The sequence below is a fragment of the Microtus oregoni genome, unplaced genomic scaffold, assembly GCF_018167655.1.
Source record: "Microtus oregoni isolate MIOR12 unplaced genomic scaffold, Mior012 000034F_ref0000314, whole genome shotgun sequence".
NCBI classification, from domain to species: domain Eukaryota; kingdom Metazoa; phylum Chordata; class Mammalia; order Rodentia; family Cricetidae; genus Microtus; species Microtus oregoni.
In genome coordinates, this window is record NW_024543093.1 from 7,065,672 (window position 1) to 7,083,048 (window position 17,377).

The 17,377-nt window shown below is 44.0% G+C and overlaps 1 protein-coding gene across 18 annotated transcripts in view; it reads left to right on the top strand.

The window, feature by feature from the left end:
* The first annotated feature begins 1,312 nt into the window (after window positions 1-1,312).
* The window catches only part of Kidins220 (kinase D interacting substrate 220), a 111,172-nt gene continuing 95,107 nt past the window's right edge, over window positions 1,313-17,377 (top strand). For all 18 annotated transcript variants that reach the window (XM_041630423.1, XM_041630424.1, XM_041630425.1 and 15 more), the window contains exons 1-3: window positions 1,313-1,449; window positions 10,960-11,100; window positions 14,242-14,340. In XM_041630423.1, coding sequence (XP_041486357.1) covers window positions 10,993-11,100; window positions 14,242-14,340 — 207 coding nt within the window. In that variant the 5' untranslated portion in view covers window positions 1,313-1,449; window positions 10,960-10,992. The remainder of the gene's footprint in view (window positions 1,450-10,959; window positions 11,101-14,241; window positions 14,341-17,377) is intronic.

Sequence of the window (17,377 nt, forward strand, 5' to 3'; positions counted from 1 at the left end):
TCTCTTTCATGTCTATGTTACAGAAAATACTGGCCAGCTTTTGGGCTGGGGTGGCAGGGTCTGAGGGGAAGGCAGACAGAACAGGGGCAAGCTTTCCAAAAGCCTTACCTACTAGTGCTATGAGGAACGGGTTTCACAGAAGAGGAAACCTACTGAAGAGTTTAATTGAGGAATGCTTAGTGTTCTGAGGGGTGGGGGAGGGGAGGGGGAGGAGTTGGGAGATTGGACATTCCCCTGGGGGAGAGCTTCCAAAGCTTTTAAATAGATTTGAGGGATGAACATAAGTATAGTTAGTTAATGGGCTGGTTAGCCAATATGTGGTATCGTGTGAGACACTTCCAACTTCCTGGAGGACCTGGAGGGAGCCAGGTCACCTGAAAATAGCTGTATCAGTCATATTGGGTGGGGAGGGGAATGAGACGGTGGGCAGAACTCTGGAACCCAGAACTAATGAAGGCTGGTGGGAGCTAGGAAAACCCACTGTGTGTGTGTGTGTGTGTGTGTGTGTGTGTGTGTGTGTGTGCGCGTGCGCGCGTGTGTGTGTGTGTGCGTGCGTGCGTGCGCGCGCAACTAGGAAATCGGTGTCACAAGGCACTGTGCAGGGACCATTACCAAAATGGGATTGCTAATGGTGTCTAGCTGAAGTGGACAGGGATCAGTCGTGGCATTTGGTGACTTTCCAGAGACACTTTTCTGCAGAGGTGGGAGGGACCCTGGGAGAGATGGTGGGTCCTCGGAGAGCTGGAGGAAGGATAAGCAGAGGCTGAGCAGTCTTGAGATAATAAGCCATGACACCGGATGGCAAACACCTGTCTCCTGGGCCCTACAAGGAGGAACTGAGCTCCCTTCGTTGGCAAGAGTGGGCAGTGCCTTCCAAAGGTGCAATTGTGGTTTATTTCTCTGAGTGATTGCTTATAATGCCAGGTATGGGTTATAAGTTGGCTTTCATAAAAGTGAATAACAGGGAAAAATATTACCTGGGGCACTTGTGAAAAAAATACATGCATTTAGCTGGGTGTGGTGGCACAGGTCAGCTGGGAGGTGGAGGCAGGATCGGGAGCTTAATGTCATCCTCGGCTGCACAGTGAGTTTGACGCCTGCCTGGGCTTTTTGACACTGTCTTAAAACAGAACATCCTGATCCAAACCAAACAAGCGAAGTCTCCACCTCTTTTAAACAGAGGAACGGTGCAGAGGGCAGCTGGACTGCGCATCCGAGACACCTCGGCACCTGCCACTCCTTCTACTCCGCCCTCCATGAGGCGGAGCCAGGGAAGCCCCGCCCATATCAGACCCACGTGATCTGTCAGTTCCTGAGTCTCCGGAAAATGGCCGCCGGGTGTGGTGCGGGCAGAGCGCTGGGAACCCTGCTCTCTCGGCTTCGCCCCCTCTAACGAGGTCCGTGGCGCGGCAAGCCGGTTCTGCCGAGCCGAGGACCGGCTGTGACACGGTCAGTGCGGAGGCGGCGAGGCCGGGAGAGGGAGGGCAGCGGGAGGGTCCGAGGCTGGCGGGCGGCACCGGTGGGAGGGGGGGCGGGTGACCCCGAGGCCGGTGCGGAGCCTAGGGACCGAGAGGGCGAACGCGGTGCGGTCCGGCGGGCGCTCCGGTGCGGCGTTCCCGGGGGAGGGGGTCATTGGCGGGGACTCCAGGCCCAGGCGGCTTCCATGGCTGTTATACCCATCACCATCACCTGGTTGAGTCTCCCCCTCACTCAGCAGGTGTCGCCGAGGCTTTTCCTTTGCTTTTGGGGGGTGGGGTGTTGTTGTTGTTGTTTTCTTCTGTGCTGTCACCGCGGAGCCCACTGACCCATTGTCCTGTGCTGGCTTTTAAACGCTCCGCAAACCCCTGGTTAGGACGCGTCCATGTTTGCTTTGTCAGCCAGCAGTGTAGGAATTTTTTTTTTTTCAGGTTGCTTTCATGTATTGAAAGATTTAAGCCGGGTTTAGAACATTTTCTTATTAGTAAATGTGTTGCTCTCTGCTCGCTAGAAGTGTTTGCTAAAAATGTAGCGGCTTTCTCTTGTTTCTCAGATTCCTTTGCTGTGGGGTGTGGCTGGGGGGGGGGGAACCTCTTGGAGGTGATTCTCATAGGTTAGTCCCGCCTCTCACATTTCGACACCAAGAAAAACAAGGCATCTTCATGAAAAGGAAGGTTTCCTACCCCCCCCCCCCCTCTCTCTCTCTCTCTCTCTCTCTCTCTCTCTCTCTCTCTCGGGCGGTTGGTGCAGAGACGAGAATGAAAAGTGCTGTGGCAAGGTGTGTTCTTTGTTCTTAATCTTTGTTCTCAGTCTTTACAAGGACAGGCTACTTCATCGGACTCATTTTGTGGTCCTTTTTAACAATCTGTTTCTGTCCTGGCGGTGCTGGTGCACGCCTTTAATCCCAGCACTCGGGAGGCAGTGGCAGGCGGATCTATGTGAGTTCAGATCCAGCCTCGTTTACAGAGTGAGTTCTAGGACAGCCAGGGCTACATAGAGAAACCCTGTCTGGAAAACAAGAAGAAGAAGAAGAAGAAAAAAAAAACCCCAAAAAGCAAAACAAAACAAAATCTGTTTCTGAGCTCCACCACAGGTCTGCCAAAATGGAACTCTCTCTCTGGGTTAATGGTGTGGTATACAATATTCGATATGCTTTGCAAATAATTGATGTGCACACCATTTAGGGTCCTTTTAAACAGTCTCCCCTCCCTTCCTCTCCTCGCCTCTTCTCTTTTCTTCATATATGGCCCTGGCCTGACAGATTAGCTTGCCTCTGCATCCCAGGTGCAGGGGATAAAGGCTTGTGCCATGTGCCAACACATCAGGCTCTAATCGAGCTCTTTAGGGGCACTTAAATGTTTGTAGCGGCCAGAGCACTCCCCAGTCCCAATCAGAGCCCAGGCTGGGTGGTGAGAAGGGGCAGATACATGTAAAGAAATGTCTGCTGCTTTTCTTCCTATACGTTCTCATCTCCTTCTCCATCTTGTAGTAAGCATGGGTGCTCTTAGCTGACATTCATGGCAATCCTAACATTGCCACCTACTTTTCTTTCCAAGTCATATGGTTTGCTTTTTTTTTTCCATCTAGAATATCTCTGGATATTTTGTTCAACTAGAAATTCAAATATTTCGTCTTTAATTTCCTTGAAAAGAGATGTCTTATATCTCTTTTTTATTTTTACTGCCTGATCCCTTTCCTATAGTTTCTGTTTTGGTCCCTAAGTCATGCCTAGAGTCCTGGTTCTTTGTTTTTTTTTTTTGTTGTTGTTTTTTTTTTTGTTTGTTTTTTTGTTTTTTTTGAGACAAGGTTTCTCTGTAACTTTGGAGCCAGTCCTCAGTCCTGGAACTAGCTCTTGTAGATCAGGCTGGCCTTGAACTCACAGAGATCCTCCTGCCTCTGCCTCCCAAGTCCTAGGATTAAAGGTGTGTGCCACTACCGCCCGGCCAGTTTTTTTTTTTTGTTGTTGTTCTGGGTTGTGTATACATACACTACTAAATTTCATTTTCTATGATCTTGCATGAGTGTGTCATCCCCCTCTTCCAGCTTTTGCTGAAGAATGTCAGCTTTTTTTCCCCCACTGAATTCCTGAATGTTTAGAAGGCATGAGCAGAAACCTTAGGGAAAGGAATCTCACAGGGGTGAGGAGAGGTCAGGGTACCCAGGAGCTTTGTGATCTGTTTTGCGGGGTCCTCTCTGGTTCCCTTAGGAAGGGGGCCTGCTCCTGTCTGTAAGGTCTCATTCTCTGATGACTGTGATCCTACACTTCATCCATAGTGACATCCATAATTCCAGTTCTGGACTGGCCCACCTTATCTTCTGAGCATGACCTGTACAGATTGTTTGCATAGCCTTGCCTGTGGCTATGGCAGAGAACATTCTTGTTGAGGAGTGACAGGGGGCCTGTCTGTGGACAAAGACCCCCCCCTCCAGAAGAGGCATCCTTTATGTACCTATGAAGTTACTCGCTTGACAGTGGGATTCTGTTTGCTGGCATAGTTTCTGGAGATAGAAGAGAATGGAGTTAGCCTTTAAGCTTGAAGAGATACAGGTCTAAGCCATTGTGGACTTTGAAGCTGTAGCTGTCAAAGCATGCAGGGTGTGTTTTGGTTTGCAGGGAGTATAACCTCTGGCATTCCGTGTTGATGCACATTCTACCAAGATTGGGTTGGTTCTACTGTTAGAAATTGAGCAGTGAACAGAGTCCTTATTCTTACTGAACTCTTTGCTGGGGTAGCAAGAGCAGGCTAAATAAGTAAGTGGCGTGTTGAGTCATGCTGAGTGCTATCCCAGATAAAGCTGAGTTCGGGAATGGTGATAGTGTTGGCGGGTGATGGTTGGTTTATACTTAGTGGCTGGAGTGCTCTGTGTCAGTTGACATTTTTTGGGAACACAAGACAGCCTGAAGAAAGTGAAGTAGAGTGGTAGGAGGTGAGCCTCGGGAGGAGGAGAAGGGGAGGTCTAAGTGAGACGTGAGGCTGGAGCTAGGTGGGCCATGCAGGAATGCCATACTGTGCTTTAGTCTAGCACTGGACGGTGCTATATCCTAAACAGCTGAGACAACGCATTTGTAGTTCTTACTCCCTCTCCATATATGCACAGACATTTTTTAATCAATACAGTGTTTAGAAACATATTGATCCCCTGTATGAATTTGTCCGCCTGAGTTTGTGTACACCGTTTGCATGCAGTGCCTTGGAGGCAAGCTCCCCTGGAGCTAGAGTTGTAAGAGGCCAGGAACTGGGAACTCAACACAGATCCACTATGTGTTCTTGTAAATAAAGTTATGTGATATTTAAAATCTTTATCCACGTTTTTCCTAGTTTTAGAATTGCTTCCTAGGTGTGAAATTATTGGATCAAATAACTTTTTTTTTAAACTAAGGCATATTGACATGATTAATTTACATACTACAGAATATACCCTTTTGAGGGTTTGGTTTTGAATTTTTGTTGTTGTTTTATTTTTCAAGGCATGGTTTCTTTGTGTAACAGCCCTGGCTGTCCCGGAACTTGCTTTGTAGATCAGGCTGGCCTCAAACTCACTGAGGTCAGCGTGCCTCTGCCCCTGAGTGCTGAGATTAAAGGTGTGCGCCACCACCTCCCAGCATGGTCTTGAATGTTGACACATCCAGGTAATTATGTAACACCAGCACAATTGAAGTAGAGAATGGCCATCAACTTTCCCATTCTCTCGCATTCCTCAGCAGTGTCTCACCTTTTGTCTTGTACCCTAGCAACCCCCAATGTGTTCTGTCCAGGTAGTTCTTGTTCCAGAAGGTCATATTTACATGGATTCATATAGTGCAATAATAATTTCTTCCCACTGGCCCCCAAAATAGACTTTATTCCTGCATATTAAACTTGAACCCTATCTCAAGGACCCCAGGAGTCAACTCCCTTCTGTTCCATTAGTTCACAAAGTTCTAATGCCATCTTCTAAGTCCAACATTAGCAAGGAGGCAGTGACTCGGTCACCCCAGACTCTCCGTGAACCTGTGGGATTCAGTCAGGCACTCTGCTGGTACCTGTCTGTAATCACATCATTGGGAGGCAGATGCAGAAGGATCTAATTTGAGGCTAACTTAAAAATTATGTATTAAGTACCTGTCTCCCTCAATTAAAATATCTCTTTCCTTGCTCTCTGTCCTTCCCCCATCTCAACTATTCTGTTCCTCAAGTTTTCCTCCTCCCTCCCTTTCTCCCCTTCTGCAGGCCCTTCTCCCCTCACCCCCATGTTCCCAATTTTGTCAGGAGATCTTATCTATTTTCCCTTTCCAGGGGGATCTATATATGTTTCTCTTAGGGTTAACCTTCTTACTTAGCTTCTTTAGGATTGTGGACTATAAGTTCATTATCCTTTGCTTTACAGCTAGTAACCACTTAGGAGTGAGTACATACTAAGATCACCTTTCTGTGTCTGGGTTACCTCACTCAGGATGGGTTTTTCTAGTTTGATCCATTTGCATGCAAATTTCAAGATGTCATTGTTTTTTTTTTTTTTACCACTGAGTAGTACTCCAGTATGCAAATGTACTACATTTTCTTTATCCATTCTTTGGTTGAGGAGCATCTGCGTTGTTTCCAGGTTCTGGCTATTACAAATAATGCAGCTACGAACATAGTTGAATAAATAAATGCCCTTGTACTTTGTTTGAGCATCCTTTGGATATATGCCCAAGAGTGGTATTGCTGGGTCTTGAGGCGACCCGCCCAGCAGGTCCTAAGTTACTCCAGGGTCTTGAAGAGGCACTATCTGAAAGACATGAGAGGAAAGAGAAACGGACGCCAAGCAGTATTCTTTGTCAAGGCATCCCGTTTATTGAAGCAAGTTTCATGTCTTAAATACTCCTCAGAAAGGAGCTTGGGCAGGGGGAACTGAGGAAAGGGGGAAGGGAAGGAGGGGCTCGGTAGCTAGGCAACTAAGTGGGGCAGTTTGGCAGCTAAGCAGGGCAGTTGCAAGGTCAGTGGCTAGAACATCTGCTGTTAGTGATAAGCAGCAAGCCATGAAGACCCTCTGTGGTGCTTTCCAGAGCTTGAGTCTCCATGGTCAGCACGTAATGTTTTGGCTAACTTTAAGTTTTCTGTCTCAAGATTTTTACTTCAAGGCCCTATGAGATGTGAGAAAGGAGAAGCCTGAAATGGCTCCTGACATTGAGGTAGTTTGATTCCCAGTTTTCTGAGAAACTGCCATACTGATTTCCAGAGTGGTTGTACAAGTTTGCATTCCCACCAGCAATGGAGGAGTATTTTCCATACTCATTCTCTCCAGCATAAGCTACCATTGGTGTTTTTGATTTTAGCCATTCTGTCAGGTGTAAGATGGTATCTCAGAGTTGTTTTGATTTGCATTTCCCTGATGGCTAGCAAGAAACCTGGTACTAGAGAAATTCCCAGGAATCCACAAGGATGACCTTAGCAATAGTGGAGCGGGTACCCAAACTGGCCTTGTCCTGTGATCAGATTAATGACTATCTTAAATGTCACCATAGAACCTTCATCCAACAACTGATGGAAACCAAGACAGAGACCTGCAGTGGAGCACTGGCCTGAGCTCCCAAAGTCCAGCTGAAGAGTGGGAGGAGTAAGACTATGAGCAAAGAGGTCAAGGCCATGATGGGGACACCCACTGAAACAGTCTACCAGGCTAATGGGAGCTCATCAACTCCAGCCAGACAGGGAAGGATCCAGTATAGGACCAAAGTAGCCCCTCTGAATGTGGGTGACAGTTGTATGGCTGAGGCAGACTTAAGGGCCACTGGCAGTGGGACCAGAATTTATCCCTACTGCTTGTACTGGCTTTTTGGAACCTGTTCTCTTTGGATGGATACCTTGCTCAGCATAGAATATAGTAGGGAGGGCCTTGGACCTTTCCCAGAGCATTGTGCCTTACCCTCTCTGAGGAGTGTGTGTGTGGGGGGGGGGAAATGGGGATGAGGGAAGGTAGAGGAAATGGGAGGAGGAGAGGGAGTGGGAACTGGGATTGATATGTAAAATGAAAAAAGATAGTTTGTTTTTTAAAAAAATAAAGTGAAAAAAGAAAGAGCCTATCTCAAGAACAGAAACAAAAAACTAAACCAAAACAACCAAACAGAGGGGCGTAGCCTGAGTCTGAGTCTACACTATCTGAATCAGTAGGTAAGGTACAACATACGTGCTGCATATGTGCGCGCGCATACATGACAAAGGAATATTGGTCTAGTGCAAAAAAAACCAGTCTGGACAGGAATTAAGATCTGGATTGAGTTCAAATACTCATATTTCATTATTGCTTCAGCCTTTTTTGAGCTGATATAAAGAATTTGAAACAAAGAGCTGTTTAATTCTTAAATTCTGACTTCTTTTGAGATTAGAATATGAACTCAAATACACATCCTCTATCTTCATGTTGTCTGAAGATTGGGTGTCTGGATGTCAGGGACCTCTCTCCTACCACTCTCTGTTCCAAACTAGGCACCACATACTGACAGCCAGAAAGTCACACCAAACACCTTGAGATCACAGACAGATGGTTGAGGAAACTGCATCTAATCGATGGGATGCCATAAAGCCATGGAAACCCTGAAGAACACTAAAGAATGGTGTCAGGTCAGCTAGCATTCCCTAATCTATCTGCCTAGCAAACTCTTCCCAGGCACGTGTCAAGTGCTTGTGTACAGGATGAGCAAGGCAGACACAGTCCACGCCTTATGGGGCTCAGTGAATGGTCATTCACTCTGCTTAATTTTCTCAATGATATCACCAGACAAGTTGATGATTGCCTCTCGTTTTATGGATGAGGACACTCAGGAATACAAAATCAATAAGGGCAGGGCGGGACTTTCAACCCAGGGCTACCTGACTCTTAGAAACATGCAATGCTCTTTCAACCATTTCCTTACAACATATAGTTACAAGTACAACCGTACAGAGGTGCCCTTACGAGGTTCTCTGATCTTATTTTATATTTGATTTATGCTTCAGTTCTTTTCCTCTAGTAAAACAATCTCAACAAATCCTCTCCGTTTCTTGTGATGAGCCCTAATGCACCTTTGGAACTGGCTTAGCAGCCTGAGAAATGGATCAATCGATGGCTTGGGTTTTGTTCTAAATGGTCTGAGTAATGTCGCTTCTCTCTTCTGTTGGAGAACACATTTCAGTGTTGGACTGGCAATAACTTGTGAGGCTTTCCTTATTTTGTGAAGAGAAATAGTTCATTTTCTGAAGGAGCAATTTAATTCTCCTAGCAGAGGTGAAATTTTTGTTTTTCTTTTTTTAATTTTGATGAACCCCAATCTATCAGATTTTTCTTTTTTACATACTGTTTTTGGTTTTATGTTAAGGCAGTTTTCTTGATCAGAGGTTACAGAGACAGTGTTCTTTTTAGCAGCAGTTTTGTGCTTATGTGGTACATTTGGTGTATTTTGAGTTAGAATCTGTATAGTAGGCGAAGGAAGGACTGATGGTTTTACATTTAGATGTCCCTTGAGTAGAATGCAGTCTACTTAAAAACAATTTTAGATTATTCTTATTTATTCTTTGACAATTTAATGTATGTATACAATGTATCTTGGTCACACCCACCTCATCCCACCCCCTCCACTTCCTCTAGACAACCCTCCTTTTCCCAGCTTACACCCTACTTGTGGTAGTGTACACTGAGCAAACAGAGTGCTTTTCTAGTGGTGGAGACCTGTGGAGAACAAGCAAGTGGTCAAGGCATGGGAGTGGTGGGGTTACTGTGGGGCAGCTGAGTTATTGCTCTCAGACGTCCCGTGGTAGGCCACACTTTGTCATAGCCTGGCCTGCAAGAATGAGACCAGCTATGGGCACATCTGATGAAGAGAAATTAAACAGACAAGCTGAACACAGATGCCTGGGTGGGATAGGCCATGGTTTTGTAGTGAAGGGACCGAGGGGGAGTTGTAGAACCACAGGGTCATGGGTGTTAAATAGGTGAGAGGCCATTCCATTTACAGTCCTCTGCTGAGATGAAAACATTTGATGTTTTTCTCTTCCGAGAAGCCATTGTAGGGCTTTGAGCAAAAGAATTCAGTTCAGCTCAGTAAGGCTCTAGTACACATTTCAATGACAGTGTCAGTCACTTGCATGTTGGTCAAAGATGCAGATTCAGGGACCCTGCCAAGACCTGCTGAGTCAGGGGCTCTGAGAGGACAGGGATCTGTGCTATAAGACCTCCCAATGATTCCGATGCATCCATGCCTGAATGTTCTTTATTTTTGATTGATAAATACTAATTTTATATATTTCCATGTGTGCATACATATGGAACGATCAGCTCAGGCTAATTAACTTGTTAATCACCTCACATCTTTATAATTTCTTTGTGATGAGAACATCTAAAATCAACTCACTTGGCTAATTTGAAAAAACACGATATGCTACAGAACTGTTGGCCCTGATCCAACTAAAACCTTGTACTCTTGAACCAACATTTCCATTTCTGTCCTACCCACACTTCTATAGCCTCTGCTAGCTCATCTAGAAGCTCACTGTGGGGTGCTTTGTAGACAGAGAGGGTCACGGAGGCTGAGTGGAAGCTGTGAGATGTCAGGATGGCTTGTAGTCTGGTAGTGATGGAGGCAGTGACAATAGATAGGAATTACTTTTTGTAGATAGAGCTAGAAGGGCTTGCTATTTTAGGTTGGTTATACATTAGATTCAATGTCATGTGAGAAGGAAGATTAAGTCACAGGCCTGGGCTCCAAGATGGGGTCAGCAGTAGGCACAGTGGAGCACCACTTCCCTTGCGCTTGGGGAGCTGGTGATGAAGCTCAGTAGCATCCAGCTTGGGTTTTTGATGAACTAAGTTTGATATGCACTGCTAGTCTGGGAAAGGACATTGTAGTGATATTTTGTTTGTGACCTAACAAATAGAGCTTGTTTGAAGATCAAAGTGAAGAGCTAAACCACTAGTTAGCCATAGAGGCCAAGCAGTGGTGGTGCACACCTTTAATCCCAGCACTTAGGAGACAGAGGCAGAGTATTTCTGTGAGTTCAAGGCCACCCTGGGCTACACTAGTTTGAATCTGCCTAAAAGAGAAAAAGAGCTCACACAAAGGGGATCCCAGCATTTGGGATCCCGTGCCTTTAATCTCACAGCACTAGGGAGGTGGAGATAGGAGTGACATGGCTGGGCAGAGAGAGGAATATAAGGTGGGAGGAGACAGGAGCTCAGTGCAGTCTGAGGATTTGTAGAGACGGGATCACCCCTTCAATCTGAGCACTGGAAGAGGTAAGAACTTTTTAGTGGCTGGCCGCTCGGCTTCTCTGATCTTTCATCATTAACTCCTCTATCTGACTCCGAGTGTTTATTATTAAGAACAATTGGAATTCGTTCTACAAGACGTCTTTTCAGCATTCTGACAGTTGAGGTGTAGGGATTTGTTTATATTTCTACCATTGGAAGTGTATCCGAACACTTTTAAGGGTAAAAGTGAAGGATATTTAATAATCATTTTGTACATTTTGTCTGACTTTTTTACAGGTGAAATAAAGTCGGCTATAGATTTCTGTGAAAATGTCGGTTCTAATATCACAGAGTGTGATAAATTATGTGGAAGAAGAAAATATTCCTGCTCTGAAAGCTCTTCTTGAGAAGTGCAAAGATGTGGATGAGAGAAATGAGGTGAGGCCGGGAGTAGACTGCTCTCTGCACGAGGCGCAGTGCTAAGGATGAAGGTGGGAATAGGTGGCTCTCCGCTTCAGTGGACGTATTCATGATGCAGCTTCTTCTTGGAGTATTTTGGATTTCGTGATTTGAAAGTACTTTTAGCTCATATAAATCATTGAATATTGAATGTAGACTTCTTGACTTCCCCCTGATAAAATAGTAAGTATTCAGGAGGTTTGGTTCTTGAAAACCACAGTGCTCCTAGGAAGCTTTATAATCTAAGATTCCCCTTCCTTCAAATAGAGCAACCAGACTAAATGTTTTTTCAGTGGACTCTCAAATCCTCCTGGGTCGTTCATTTCACACACCTTGGGATTTTAGATGCTGCATGTTTTAGAGAGTATTACATACACTATGTTACTGTTTAGTAACTAATTAGTAAACTTACCTTAAATATTAGTCTTAAATACCTTAAATATTTCTGTTAAATAGTGTAAGCAAAAGCATTGCTCTTATTTCATCAGATGTAGTATAATGGTTGAGAACTATTCAATGTGACATTTTAGGGAGTAATAAAATTTTAACTGTCAAAGTATGTATTTATTTTAATAAATCTTAAATTTTTAGATTATTATTTTATGGGTATGGGCATTTTACCTGCATATATGCTTGTGTGCCATGTGCATGCCTAGTGCATGCAGAAGTCAGAAGAAAGCACTGGATCCCCTGGGACTGGAGTTAACACACAGTTGTGAGCTAGCTACCAGGTGGGTGCTGGGAATTGAACCCAGGTCCTTTGGAAGGGCCACCAGTGCTCTTAACCACTAAGCCATCTTTCTGCCCTTCTTTCCTTCTTTAATGCTAGGGATCGAGTCCATGCCCTCACGCATAATATGTTAGAACACTACTGTGGAGCTGTATCCATAGCCCTACAATTGATACTTTTTATTTTTATTAAACGTGTGTGTGTATGTGTGTGTAGATGTGTAAGTTAGGGGACAGCTTTCAGGAACTGGTTCTCTACTATCGTGGGTCTTGGAGATAGAATGAGATTGTCAGGCTTGATGGCAAGTACCGTTATCCACTGCGTCATCTCTACTTATAGAATTTAATCTTGGAGCAGGATATGATGGTGTACTCCTTTAATCCCAGCTCTCAGGAGTCAGAGGCAGGCAGATCTTTGTGAGTTCAGGGACAGCCTGGTTTACATTGTCAGTTTCAGATCAGTTAGGCTATACAGTCCTTACCTCCCTCCCCACAAAAGCAAACAAAAGTCATCATTCTTACTGTTATTTAAACTGTTGGACTGGGAGGTCTGGCTGTTTAGTAGAAAGTGCTACCAGCATGGGTGAGGCCCTGTGTTCAACAAGACTGAGAGTGATCCAGGGTTTCACAAAGATGCTTAGATTTTCTCATCTTTTTTTGTCTTTAAGTTTAGAATCTAAATTTAAGTATTTAAATTCCTTCATCTTATTCATCTTTAGCTTATCATTTTATTACATTTTATGTATGTTGTGTGTATGTGTGTGGGAATCCTAAGACAGCTTGCAGAAGTCGTTCTCTCCTTCCACCATAAGGTCCTGGGGGCTCTGACTCAGCTCTCCACAGCCCTTGCTCATCATTCCTGAAAGGATTCTTCAATATTAGATGAGGGAAGTAAAATAATATGTGTGTGTGTGTTTAGCATATAATTGGCCACAGTCAGTGCATCTGGGTTCTTTGCCTCTTTTATTTATATACTAGAGAAGTCTCAGCTTATGAGTAGTTCCATCTTGGAAAGAGCAAGGTCACTTTCCTCGGGGTGGAGCAGGGCTGGGTGGTAGCTAATATTGAGACTGGATATTCTGACTAAGAAAATGAAGCAAGACTTTAAGAGATGGGTTTTTTTTGTGTGTGTTTATAAACACTCTAAAAGGAATTTCAAGAGGGGATTTCAGAATGCTTTGGTTTTACTCTAACTATTGGGAGAAGAATATAGTCCTTTAAGAGATGGCTGCTGTAAGGGCACTGATTGTGTAAGTCTGGTTCACATACAAAGGTAGAAACAAGGTCCTAGGAATTAGAAGGAAAAGGTGGTTGAATTGTAGGCGGGTTTGCATTGTAACCTCCTGGGAGCTGAGAGGAGGACACCCCTTGAAAAGTTCAGTTGGTGCATAGTGTTCTGTTTTCTTTGGTGTACTTGGGCCTGAGATCACGATAAGCAGAGGAGAGGTGTCTTAGTCAGCTTGCGTGCATTTGTAGTGTGATTCCATAGTCTGGGTAATGTCTTCTCATGGTTCTAGAGATTAGGAAGTCCAAGATGAAGGCATCTGCTGAGAGCATTCTTGCTGCTCACAACATGGCAGAAGTCATCGTGTGGGTGAGCGAGGATGTGGGAAAAGGGATTGAGAGGGATGAGAAGGGAGCCAAATTCTTCTTTTATTAAGATCTCATTGCTACAGCAACTAACCCACCTGCACAGTAATGCCATTCATTGATCCATGAGGTTGTGCTCCCGTGACCTAAATGCCTCTTCAAGTCCCTGCCACTCAATATTGTGTTGTATTGAGTTTTCAGTGTATAAATTTTGAGGGATACATTCCAACAATGAAGGATTAGGGGATTTTTAATCCTCTTCATTTTAGAAAACAGTAGGCTTGTGATTTGGTGGAGTATGTAAGCCATGAATGATATGGAGGAGACTTTTAGTGACGCATCTTCAAATGCTAGGATAATGTTATCCTGATGGCAGATTACTTTTATCTCTATAGCTGTGGCTGCTAGCTTGGTTGAACATAAAGTAACAGAATCTAGAAATAATAGACTTTAAGATTCAGATTACAAAGTAACTCTTCTATCTTTAGGAATAAAACTGAGCCAGCCCTGGAAAGTTACGTTTCTGACTTTGGTATTCATTTATTTTTTCTGGAGATTGATCGCAGGGCCTTGCACACCTGAGGCATGTTTCCATCACTGAGCTATGTACTCTAATTAGCTTATAACTTTTTGATCATCAGTAAACTGAGCCTATAGGTTCAAAGCTGTTGATAAATTCCATAACCACAGGGAATACGTCTGGGCTTTGCATACTTTTGTGAGCAGGTAAGTGTGGAGCTTCTCAGTGTTGGAGTGAGAGTACGTTATGCTGCTAAGCTCGCTGTGCTGTTTGTTTTCCAGTGTGGCCAGACACCGCTGATGATAGCTGCTGAACAGGGCAATGTGGAAATAGTGAAAGAACTGATTAAGAATGGAGCCAACTGCAACCTGGAAGATCTGGTATGCATAAAGCATCTACTCAGTAGCCCTTCTTTAATTTGTTCATCAGAGTGATTAAAGAAAAATGATTAAAAATTGTACTTTGAGGGCTTGATTTGGTAGTTTGTGCCTTTATTCCCAATCCCAGTACTCAGGAGGCAGAAGCAGGTGGGACTTTTGAGTTCCAGGCCAGCCTGGTCTACATAGAGAGTTCCAGGATAGTCATGGCAACATTGTTAGACTCCTTCTTTTTTTTTTTTTTTTTTTTTGGTTTTTCGAGACAGGGTTTCTCTGTGGCTTTGGAGCCTGTCCTGGAGCTAGCTCTTGTAGACCAGGCTGGTCTCCAACTCACAGAGATCTGCCTGCCTCTGCCTCCCAAGTGCTGGGATTAAAGGCGTGCGCCACCACCGCCCGGCTTCTTTTTTTTTTTTAAAAGATTTATTTATTAAAAAATCAGTGGCCTTCCTATACACTAAGGATAAGGAAACAGAGAGGGAAATTAGAGAAGCATCACCTTTCACGATAGTCACAAATAGCATAAAATATCTTGGGGTAACTCTGACCAAGGAAGTGAAAGATCTATTTGACAAGAACTTTAAGTCTTTGAAGAAAGAAATTGAAGAGGACACCAGAAAATGGAAGGATCTCCCTTGCTCCTGGATTGGGAGGATCAACATAGTAAAAATGGCAATTCTACCAAAAGCAATCTATAGATTCAATGCAATCCCCATCAAAATCCCATCAAAATTCTTCACAGATCTGGAGAAGACAATAATCAACTTTATACGGAAAAACAAAAAACCCAGGATAGCCAAAACAATCTTATACAACAAAGGAGCGTCTGGAGGCATTACCATCCCTGACTTCAAACTCTATTACAGAGCTACAGTATTGAAAACAGCTTGGTATTGGCATAAAAACAGAGAAGTCAACCAATGGAATCGAATAGAAGACCCTGACATTAACCCACAAACATATGAACACCTGATTTTCGATAAAGGAGCTAAAAGTATACAATGGAAAAAAGAGAGCATCTTCAACAAATTGTGCTGGCAAAACTGGATGTCAACCTGTAGAAGAATGAAAATAGATCCATATCTATCACCATGCACAAAACTCAAGTCCAAATGGATTAAAGACCTCAATATCAGTCCAAACACACTGAACCTGATAGAAGAGAAAGTGGGAAGTACTCTACAACACATGGGCACAGGAGACCACTTCTTACGTACAACCCCAGCAGCACAGACATTAAGGACCTCATTGAATAAATGGGACCTCCTGGGACTGAGAAGCTTCTCTAAAGCAAAGGACACTGTCACTAAGACACAAAGGCATCCCACTTACTGGGAGAAGATCTTCACCAACCCCGCAACTGACAAAGGTCTGATCTCCAAAATATATAAAGAACTCAAGAAACTAGACCGTAAAAATCTAATCAACCCAATTATAAAATGGGGCATTGAGCTGAACAGAGAATTCTCAACAGAAGAAGTTCAAATGGCCAAAAGACACTTAAGGTCATGCTCAACTTCCTTAGCGATCAGGGAAATGCAAATCAAGACAACTTTAAGATACCATCTTACACCTGTCAGAATGGCTAAAATAAAAAACACCAATGATAGCCTTTGTTGGAGAGGTTGTGGAGAAAGGGGTACACTCATCCATTGCTGGTGGGAATGCAAACTTGTGCAACCACTTTGGAAAGCAGTATGGCGGTTTCTCAGGAAATTCGGGATCAACTTACCCCTGAACCCAGCAATACCACTCTTGGGAATATACCCAAGAGAGGCCTTATCATACAACAAAAGTATATGCTCAACTATGTTCATAGCAGCATTGTTTGTGATAGCCAGAACCTGGAAACAACCTAGATGCCCTTCAATGGAAGAATGGATGAAGAAAGTATGGAATATATACATATTAGAGTACTACTCAGCAGTAAGAAACAAGGACTTCTTGAATTTTGCATACAAATGGATGGAAATAGAAGCACTATCCTGAGTGAGGTAAGCCAGACCCAAAAAGAGGAACATGGGATGTACTCACTCATATTTGGTTTCTAGCCATAAACCAAGGACATTGAGCCTATAATTAGTGATCCTAGAGAAGCTAAATAAGGAGAACCCAAAGAAAAACATATAGGCTTCTTCCTGAATATTAACCTTCAGCAAGCGATGAAAGGAGACAGAGACAGAGACCCACATTGGAGCACAGGACTGAAATCTCAAGGTCCAAATCAGGAGCAGAAGGAGAGAGAGCACGAGCAAGGAACTCAGGACCGTGAGGGGTGCACCCACACACTTAGACAATGGGGATGTTCTACTGGGAACTCACCAAGACCAGCTGGCCTTGGTCTGGAAAAGCCTGGGATAAAACCGGACTCTCTGAACATAGCGGACAATGAGGACTACTGAGAACTCAAGAACAATGGCAATGGGTTTCTGATCCTACTGCACACACTGACTTTGTGGGAGCCTAGGCAGTTTGGATGCTCAACTTACTAGACCTGGATGGAGGTGGGGGTTCCTTTGACTTCCCATAGGGCAGGGAACCCTGATCGCTTTTTGGGCTGAGGGGGGGGGGGAATGGGAGGCGGTGGCGGGGAAGAGACAGAAATCTTTAATAAATAAATAAAAAATTAAAAAAAAAGATTTATTTATTATGTATACAATGTTCTGCCTCCATGTATGCCCACACGCCAGAGGAGGGCGCCAGATCTCATTACAGATGGTTGTGAGCCACCATGTGGTTGCTGGGAACTGAACTCAGGACCTTTGGAAGAGCAGCCTGTTCTCTCAACCACTGAGCCATCTCTACAGCCCCCTGTTAGGCTCCTTCTATAAATAAATGAGTAAGTAAATAAATAAGAAAAGAACAAATAAATATTTTTAAAAGTGCTTTGAGATCTATCTCACCTTGGACTAATTTGCTACATAGATTTTGTTGTTGTTGTTTTGTATTTTTAATCAAGAGAGAATTTTTTGCTTACAACCAAGTATTTTGGTTCCTTCTTGTTTTTCCCTCTGTACATGGCAAGCCTGAAGCTCATATCTGT